At 37.2% G+C, this 10,340-nt stretch overlaps 1 protein-coding gene across 1 annotated transcript in view; it reads right to left on the bottom strand.

The window, feature by feature from the left end:
- LOC113239759 overlaps positions 1 to 10,340 on the bottom strand; it is a 32,827-nt gene extending 22,487 nt beyond the window's left edge. The window contains exons 1-8 of the mRNA XM_026476861.1: positions 10,191 to 10,340; positions 9,534 to 9,729; positions 8,262 to 8,334; positions 5,358 to 5,485; positions 4,030 to 4,101; positions 2,716 to 2,799; positions 1,391 to 1,436; positions 1,072 to 1,241 (exon numbers count right to left, since the gene is read on the bottom strand). Of these exons, the coding sequence (XP_026332646.1) occupies positions 1,072 to 1,241; positions 1,391 to 1,436; positions 2,716 to 2,799; positions 4,030 to 4,101; positions 5,358 to 5,485; positions 8,262 to 8,334; positions 9,534 to 9,729; positions 10,191 to 10,340 (919 nt within the window). The remainder of the gene's footprint in view (positions 1 to 1,071; positions 1,242 to 1,390; positions 1,437 to 2,715; positions 2,800 to 4,029; positions 4,102 to 5,357; positions 5,486 to 8,261; positions 8,335 to 9,533; positions 9,730 to 10,190) is intronic.

Genomic DNA, 10,340 nt, shown 5'->3' with positions numbered 1-10,340 from the left:
GTTCTGCGCACTTGGATGACAAAGTAGTGATTCGTTTAGCTCGTGCAAGTTGTCTCTTTATAATAAATACATACATACATATTTCCTCCAATTCCTACTCTCCTGACAAACCTCCTTAGCCTCCTCCATCAATCTCTTCATACATGCCCGGTTATCCTTAGTCTTTTAACACGGTCATTTTTAAAGACGTCCCCAATCTGATTGAGGTATGTTCGCCGAGGTCTACCACTTCTCACGCTTGCATCCACATTCGTTCTAATAATTTGTGCTGTCAATCTTGAAATAAATATTGTAAATAATGTGTACAAATATAGAGAGCCGAGTGTTGGCTGTTAGAAGCAATATGTTAGCTCGCAAATTTGCATGATGTACAGCACCTGGTAAAGTGATACTTTTAAACCATTCTGCCAAACCTTCTAGACAGAAATAATTTAAGAAAATTAACGCCCTGCGCAATCAGCAACAACGCGTTTAGGGTGTTGCCGGGGTTGCCACGGTACTGCAGCAGGATGGCTTTCATGCTATTCTTAGAAAAAGAGTTGCCTCGCTGCTAAGTCGTATCCGTGACATCTCAAATGACATTATTCGCGTTGTGAGTGGTTGAGTTGACTGCCCGATCATGCTTCATTGCATTAGACAGCATTCGCCTTTAGTTTGAAGATTATGTTTTTATTCTTTGTTTTTCATATTGGCAGATCCTGGTGGGACTCCATACTTGGGTAACTAATAAGATTATGGACTCTGCCTCCGTAGCCGAACGGTTACCATGCCGGACTGTCACGCAGAGGTCCCAGGTTCGATTCCCGGGCCAGAAGAAATAGTTGTATGGCCTACAATTATTTCTCTCGTGAGCTTGCGTGTAATTTGTGGTTGTCTATGTATGTGTCCAAGGCACCCGCGACACAGGGTTTTCCTAGTGCGGGGCTATGTTGAGTGTGTGCGTTATTTATTTAATTACATATTCCCTATATCCATATCTAATTATTGACATCTACCCTTAAAATACCCAGACGTAATCATTTTTCGCACAAATGTAATATTTCATATGAGTGGGAAGTCTGAAATACTAACGCTGATAAGAACTACACCGTCCACAGCAATTGCATTGTTCCTTATCCGGCAAGAAGGCTCCAAGAGAGCACTGTCTCTCATTCACTAGCCCTCCGAAGCATTCGTAACCCCGACAGGATACGGGACATTCTCTGCCACCTGTTGTAGGCTCGTAGCGGAAACTGCGACGCCTTCGAAAAGAAGTTTCAGTCTATATGAAGTTAAGTTTTGTTCTACTAATCATCATTATTAAAAATATAGAATGAAAATAAACAAGAAACTCCTCTTTTTTTTCGAATTTAGGATGGATACATAACTTTTACAAGTACAACACACTTACACATGTAGAGTTTCATTTGGTAAAGGAGGAATAGTAACAGGAACGCCTAAAATAGAAAAAGAACAATATAGATTTTTTTTTTAAATAACAAAGAGAGCAGTATGCGCAGAAGCCGTGTTTTCGGAGGCGGCTTCGCAATTGAGAATGAGCTGTTAGCTCGTGACATCTCGGATAACACACCACGGCGAACTCGAGCTTATCGGCGCAAGGCGACAGAGCCACGATTAATACCTTTTTTAAATTACCTATTTTTAATTTTTAATAAAAAAAAAATAAAATAAAATAAAAAAAATAAAAAAAGTATTTATTTCAGACAACCGTGATCCATAAATTGTTAGTACAAACTTAGTGAGTATGTTAGTATTTTATTTCTAAAAGTGACCTCGTCCTTCTCAGCAAGTGGCCGATCAGTGGACAGTCCCCACTGTCAGCCATCTCCCTCAGCACGCTGTGGCTGCTGCCACGCACTCTGTATAATATTGATGCGCTTTTTTTGCGCATGATAGCTTCAAAGCTGTCTACGCCCGCCCACGCAAACATCGCAGAAGCGCTACAAAAGCGCGGCAGCCGCAACAGCGCCCTGAAGGCGTTATTATATTGGACACGCAGGGCACTGTAGGCCTTTTTGGTATAGTTGGTCCATAAGCTGCACGCGTAGAATGATGTACAGTTGCTTTAAAAAGTGTAATTTTAACTGTATCCGTGCAGCTACTAAACCTATGTGCCAACATATTCGCCCTAACCGACAGTGCCCTACGTTCCCTATCAATGTCTTCATCGTCCCTAAGGCTGTCAGTAACAATATGTCCAAGGTATTTAAATTTATAAACTCTTTCTAAAGGTTCGTTATAGAGACTTGTAGGGGGTACAATGTTAGGACATTTATTACCAGCCTTAAAGACCATGAACTGTGACTTATCGGTATTGTACAATAAGCCATGTGAGGCAGCGAAACTTTCACAGACTCCGAGAAGCGCTCTTAACGCACTGACCGAGGGTGCCAGTAGGACCATATCGTCCGCATAACTGATATTTTATGCCTTCACTTTTTTATATAGGTGTACGACTTGTTTGTACTGTCACAGTTGCAGTACCACTCAGAGGTTTACATCGCAAAGATCTTAAGGGTACTGCCATTGCGCTCGTCACCAAAAGACAAGTTGACAAGTCCATGTGCCTGTAATTTCACCAGTACCCTAACCCTCCCAAATCGGAACGCAGTAATGCTCACATTACTGCTTGGCGGCAGAAATAGGTAATTTTATATGTATAGGTTGCGCGAAAATTGTATAACCCCATAAATTATTTAAAAGTAAGGAACTAACATCTTCTTAAAACCTTATCACATCGGAGAGCACGGAATTCTTGCTCGGGATGTCCCCAGTAAGGATTACAGCCAGCTCTGAAATCTAACGATAACACAAGGGTAAAACCAATGAAACCTATCACCAGTTATGCAAAACTCATTGTCTGTATGACCATCATATAAAACGAAATTTATGTAATCTATAGCTTGATTTTTCTTGAGCGTACATACTTTTTGTTTTTAAGATGGAGGCGTATATACTTATATCTTTTACAGTTACAATTTTTAATTAAAAAAAACGAAATTATAAAATATAACTTTTGCAGCAAAAATTTAACTTTTCAGGTAATGAAATGTCATTTTCGACTCAAGGGCCCTGGCAACACTGGTCACTTAGATGATAAAGTCATCAACCATACTTATATGTAACATTAATATAAACTGTCCCATTTCGACCTATAACTTAGGAAAGTTATTAATTCAAACACCTTACTTTCATTTACCATCTAAATCAGCCGTGACTATATGGAAGCTGTAAAGTGCCCGAAACGTGTATTTGTTTGCAAAAACACATAAGCTGTTTATATCCGAAAAATTAGTTTCATTTCCATTGAAAGAAGATATTCAAATCAATCTTGTACCTACTTGAGCTGGATTTAATCATACATACATATCGCTGCTTTTCAACAGCAATATCTCAAAACAAAAGCAGTTAATCTTTAGAACACAACTGACATTTGAAATGTGTTAAATTTTGTGTATAGCGAGCTTTTTATTGGTTAAAATAATTTATTTGAAAATATTCGTCGGCTTTGGTCATTGACTTAAATTATATGGACGTCGGGTCCGCGCTAAAAAGTGTCCGAACTTACAGGGCGTTAAAATCGTATACAGAGCGTCATTCACGCTTTAGTCTTCGTTTGTTCGACTGACAGCGAAGCAAGCAAAATTAGACAGTACTGCGATGACATTACAATTCAACGTTTTAGCTTTTTCATATTCCTTTACATGTCACTACGTTTAAATAGGTTGACTTAGGACATTTTTTTCGTAGTTTTTGTATTAGACCCGTCTACCATTTATTTGTAAGTCAATGGCTTTGGTCGTTAAATATTTTTAATGTTGTTTTTAAACCATTGTTCTAAAAAGCTATCGTCAATATTGAACAAACTATAAACAATATTGTATTTTGCACGAGTAATGCTCATAACTAATGCAATAAAGTATATAGTAAGTGCCCATAATTTGCGTTGGCAGTAGATGCTGTGCCAACACACGTGATAATTAACTTATAAATATACCAAAGAGTCTAAAATATGTTATTCTAATTTACCAATCGAAGTAACAGGTAGGAACTCCTCAGCGTCAAAACTGTAGTCGTCCTGAACACAAGACTGGTCCAGTTCTGAAAGTCAAACGAATTCTAATGTGTCAAATCACACTCGTCATATACTGCCCTCAACATTATCGAGTATAGAAATAGAGACGAAATGTCATTTAATTTGTTTGAAAACTATTCAGCCAAATCATTACTCTGACAACTACGCTCCGATAGGCCCGCCCGAATTCGAAACAATTGACGGGTGTCGTCAATTGTTCCGAATTTTTATTTTTCTTGTTTTAGACCAGGCCGCGTAGTTTTTAAAAGAAAAATCATTCGTGGTGGGTGGTCGGAAGACTATGATCTAAAGAATTAGATGCGTAAAAAGTAGGACGCCACATACATAGATCGGCAAGTAAATAGTTAGCAGTAGTAGGTACGCGTTATGTCATTAAAAAGACGGGCAAAGGTGAAAATAAAGAGTCTGTCAGTTCATTGAAATATTTAGGTGAAAAAAAATTGATATCATCAGATGGGCTAAATAGGAAATCGAGCTCGTAAAGTACATTAAATATATGGAGACGAGGATGGATATCAACTTGTCATAAAAAACAATATCGCCCGCCCTTAGGTGCCTGTGAGATATAAATTAATTAGGATTATTTGTTCTTGAAGTTCCGTAACTGTTGTTTCATATACCTAGATTACATAAGTGAGGACTTTGTTAAGTCTAAAAAGTTGTTGTTTTCATTTGTTTCTACCAAAAATTTTCCTAAATAGAGGCTAGGTGATCCGCTGGATCATCTTGCCCATACCCTTAGGATCATCTTGGACACCCCTGTGGCCAAGACGATTCTTTATTAAGGTTTTAAAAATATTCAAATATAATAATGAAAGATCAAACAATAAAACGTTTTTAGTAAGACAACATGTAAATAGATAGATTTTCTATCATTCAACGCTTTTATATCTGCTTTAAGCTGAGTATCTTTTAAACTACCACCATAGGTCAGTTGTTGGCGCTCTATTTCAGTTTTCTAATTTGTGATTTCAGCGCAAACGAGAACAATAAATTCCCTTAAATCAATTTAATTTGGTTGCCACGACATGTACGCGGGTTTGATTTGGCCAGAAAATTACCAAAATGGAAAGTCATAATCAAATGCTAGTTAGTAGTTAGTAATGCGTAATTGCACTATCCCCGACAATAGTCCCACCCTGGGCCAATGCGGATTGGGGACCTGGTGACACGTTTTCGAGTGTGGTGAATTAAGGTTTCCTCACAAGTATCTAATTTCAAATCTACCAAAGGTTTACTACAATAGCAAGGAAGTGGTTACCTCTATAGAAAACACACTCGTCACAACATCGGCACTGCGAGTAGTCAGCGGGGATGAACATGGTGCGCCATTTACCATATTTACGGTCACAGTAAATGCGCTGTTCGTCTGGCGTTACTCTTTTTTCTCTGAAATGATACGTACGCTTGGTGTCATAAATCAGCGTCGTACTTTGCAATGAGACGACACCAAGCCGGGGGGATGTCGTTGTCGGATTCCGTAACAGCACAACTGGCACACTTAAAGCTTATCACTTGATTATTTTTATTGTTATAGTTATATAAAGGTATATATTCGCTTGTTTGTATATTTTTGTGTGTGCGTCATCTAATCGTTTTTTTTTTAAATTTCTTTTTCCTTTTTTTCGTGTTATAATTTCAAATACATAATTATGTCAATCCACAACGTCGGCTTCGCCAGAAAGACACGAATATAAATCAGCTTCCTCACATAAAAATTAATAATGCAATTCGCCATTTTTATCCAACTATTACAATGAAAAAGGACCGCTCTGAATCTTAGCTGGTTCAAACGTCCCCATAACACTGGCAGCATTACCGCGCTGAATGGCCAACGAAACTTGTTGCACCAAGTAAAAAGTAACATAAGGGAAATTCATGGGAAATTGAATCGAAAAATGAGCCCAAAGCTCCCCAGCAAAGAAGAGACTAAACATCACTACAAAATAGTTTGAAGATGACAGCGAAGAAGAAAATTTTCCGTGTAATCCTCAAGTTAACGAAGAGGAATGTCCTTGCATATATGCAATATACAGGGTGATTGGTAACGTATTGCAACGATCTTGTTTCTCGATATAAGCCCGGAAAAGACTGGTTACGATTGAAATTGTTCGCATTGGGCTCACGCTTCTTGTCCTGATGTTCCTAGAAGAACAAAGCGTTTTTTGTCAATAATTGAATAGTTTACACGTGTTTGTCATTTTGTTCATTGTATATGAACAAAATGGTGTAACCCCTTCATGGACAGTACTGAAATAATACCGCACACCAAAATTCACTACTTTTCTTTATGCCGTAGTTACCATATTAATTCAACATAATTATTACGCTTTATCACTGACGGCTGATCCCGTCAACATTCATAGCAGCACTGCAAACTGTTCTTGCAAATGTTTCTTGTGCTTAAGTAAGTACGGCTATGACAGTAGTAGTGATTTTATTTAATTTATTTCAGCAAAAAATATCTAAATCTATACTATAAAATAGCGTACACCATAAAATAGCGTAACCATTGTAGAATAAGAAGACAAATAAAAGTTATTATGTACTAACAATTTCAAAGGAAACAATTACTAATTAGATTATATTTAAGCAGTGATGAAGGTTAGATTGAGGGATTTTTTAGAGTCAGAAAGTTCCAGCGCGAAAACCAACTACATAATCACAAAAGGCAGTCGCTGGCGACGCACTGACATGTACGGTTTTACATCACCTCATAAAAACACGTCAGTATTCACCGTACTGTCTTGGTGTGCACATATTAAATATGTGCGTGTAACATCCACAAATGTATCTCAAATAATTCATTCAATGTTGTCAGTACATTGTTGATACTTCTCTATGGAGAAGCAGTAGGCAGCAACTACAAAGAAAGCACTTGGAATACGCACGGTAAAGCTCGTAGTAGTTTTTATAAGATCCATATATCGAAACGGGATAGCCCGTACTGTCCATATTCGAATTTTTCCTTTTACGTTTACCGTAAAAGGAAAAATTACTGTCCATGAAAGGGTTACTTGAACACAATTAAACTACGAATTATTTATTTTTTCTGTTGTTTTATTCCAAAGACTATTGGGAGTGTAGAATATGACTGTGCTATGTATTACCATTAAAGAATTATGACTAAAAAATAAAACCCTATGTCATTTTATACGTATTTCCCCTATGTAAAATTGAATTTCACGTTATGAGATATATTGCAACAAAATAAGTCTTACTCAAGGCCACGTTATGCCTGATATGCACTTAGCTGTACATATTGTGTCCCACATTGTTTCTGAGTCACTACCATATCGTAATATAGATAAAACCCATGCAGCGCGTGCGCCGTCTAGCGCGTGTTCTGATAATGAATATTTTCATGAAATATCGTAAATTACTATTGTGATGAAATTGTGTTAAGTATCAAACGTTTTTTATTAACAATTTATTTGGGTTACATCTATTACTTTGAAACATACTAACTGACAATAAATCCGGGCTGCTTACAAAATTTAATTAAGTATTCTTGGCAAAGCTAGGTAGGTAGTCTTCCGTCAAAAGTGCTTTTAACACATGAGTCACAAAAATAATACGAACCACACGAAATGAATTATGTGTTTTTTTGACATTTATTTACTCTCCTATATAAAGCACAAAAATTTTCATTCGTAGAACCTTTAAGCCTCTCACCGGAAAAGTAATCATTTTGCAGATATGGCCTTATCTTATTTTTATTTCAATTCAATACAGAAATACTCGAGTCGCGGAGCTAGTATTGATTATTTTTTAAGTCCACAACACGGAGCATCTAATTTGGACTTACGATGTCAGATGACTAATTAATAATTTTCTTGATGGATGTCAGATGATGTCACTCTTTTCCTTAGAGGATGAAAAAAAATAAATAGTCGCTCTTTCCCTATATAACATGACTAAATTGCAACCACAGGACACAATTGCAAAACAGAGAAATGAGAACGCAACAGGCGACCTTTGTCTGTGATGTAATTTATGTACCTATACTTCCTCCTACCAGGTAGGCCATGCTATGGGTATGGGTGATGAGTCTTTTCTAACAGAAGTGAACTAGGATTTAGTTTTCTAAGCTGGGAGTTGCGGATTTACGAACTTCACTTGTTTTCGTCCTTCCTAACTAAGAAAACAGGAATGAAAGGATAACCTGCAAGAATCCCTGAAGAGCTCGCACTCAGTGAAATTACTGAAATGAGCACACTGAGGACAGAGCTGGTAATCTGAAAATAAATAATATTAAGATGTGAGTTCTTAGTTTTCGCGATTGTTAGACATTGGAACTGAAACTAGGCCACGGATCTATAATGCAAAGATAGTCTGTGTTCGAGCTGTTATTGACGAACAGCATACTGTACTTTGTAATGACGTAATTATGAAACAATATAAAAATGTTAAAAACAAGTAAGTGCGCAGTGGTCCGTCCGGTTCCGGAGTACTGGCGTGCGAGGAGGTGTCCACTGCGCGTGTCTCACTCCTAAAGCCTCACCCCTTAGGAAGTGGTTCTATTGCAGCAGCGTTAACTCTCTGTATACCAAAAACAGCCAAAAACATTTTTTTATTCTCTTTGATTTGTTCAGATCACGATTTAACCTAGACTTATGAGGTTGTGCAAAATTTTATACAGATTGCGAATGAGCTCAAGTACCGCCACGTAAGATACTGTGCCGCCTTCATCAAACGGTTACCTGCAGACTTCATAAGGTTGTCGTTTTTAAATACCCCTCTACAAGTTTCTACCGTAGTTCCGTAGTAGGTTTCTGTTATAAAATTACAGAATACCGAAGACACGAAAACCTTAATAGATTGATTTTTTCTTTTTTTATGTAAAGCAGGAGGCAAACGAGCAGACGACAACAAATAACAAATTAACAATAAAGTACAATTGTTATCTATATTTTGTATTCCTTGATTATGTAAATCTTCTACGGCAATAAACATCTTTTCTTTCTTCTTTGCTTAGTGGTACATTTCCTCTTCTTAAAGCAAAGACAAGCGTGTTTATGTATGTAAGTTCTATTTTTAATTTTGTAAATCTGCTGTTGAAAGTCGTCACAGTCACATATTACATGATATCTGTGGATTTCTGTGTGCAAAAATCTTTATGAGGCTTTTTACAAAGTTGATACATATTTTTTAACATGTTAGCTACATGCTGTTGTTTTCGGAATAACACAATTTGGGTTATTTTATGAACCTAAGACAATTTTTTATCATTTTTATGATTCATGACTATCAACGGTTCCCACAGGGTTCAGGAATTGGGCCGACTTTGTTTCTTATCGTTGCGTTACATAACCTTGAAAGTACAAGTAATTAATGACATTTGCAACAAAGGTATTATTTAAAAACATCTATAAAATATTCTTTTATAATCCCTATATTACCTAATTAAGATTTTAAGATAGGGTAAGGAGCATACCAATTCGACTCTTGCAAATAGGTCTAACGGTGCGTCGCGAAGGGAACTTGACGATAGTGTTCATGGGCAATGTCTGTTCACAACGGTCATAGTCTATATCCAGTTCATTGTCTCTCACGAGGGAGAGGATCTCAGTCTCTCGCCAGTACTCGCTCGTGTCCTTGCTCTTGTCGATTAGCATTATGAATGGTAGGTACTAAAATCATGTAACGAAGTACATAAATGTTTCAAACGACATACTACTAATATTATTATTTCCTTTAGAGAAATAACAGAAACGAATATTTATAACTTTCTGACTTATTATGCAATTGTAGACAACGTATTACACAATGTGCTAAATTTTGTTGCGAATGAAACACCAGGTTTTCCATTAGTAAAAATAATCACATAACAACATTGGACTGCTATACATATGTACGATTCATAGGATTTGCGCGTCCGATACGCCATAGCTGTTTTAAATAATCTATCTGATGAATCTAGTGCTTTTGACAAGTGCTTCACACTGGCAGGTGGTCACAAAGAAGCACGAAAAAACAATTTGAAACACGTTTTTGAATAAGCACAACTGAACCAGCTCGTTACGGGAGCTTCAAATTTAGTCTTATTGCAGGCATTCTCAACTTAGACATACCTATGTATAAACGTACCTACCTGCAAATTCTCCGTCTGCGACTTATTACCAGGCGTCCTCTTTTTTAGATCCAGGGTGAGAACAGGCACCACGCTTTTTCCCATAATGTAGCTGATTCTACTCAGTACCACCAGGATCTCAAACACCAGTAGGATAGAGAATTGCCTCAT

The sequence above is a fragment of the Hyposmocoma kahamanoa genome, unplaced genomic scaffold (genome assembly GCF_003589595.1).
Source record: "Hyposmocoma kahamanoa isolate Upper Pololo Valley unplaced genomic scaffold, ASM358959v1 116, whole genome shotgun sequence".
In the NCBI taxonomy this organism is placed as follows: domain Eukaryota; kingdom Metazoa; phylum Arthropoda; class Insecta; order Lepidoptera; family Cosmopterigidae; genus Hyposmocoma; species Hyposmocoma kahamanoa.
Note: the sequence above shows the minus strand (reverse complement) of the source record. Positions and strands in the feature narration are given on the sequence as shown.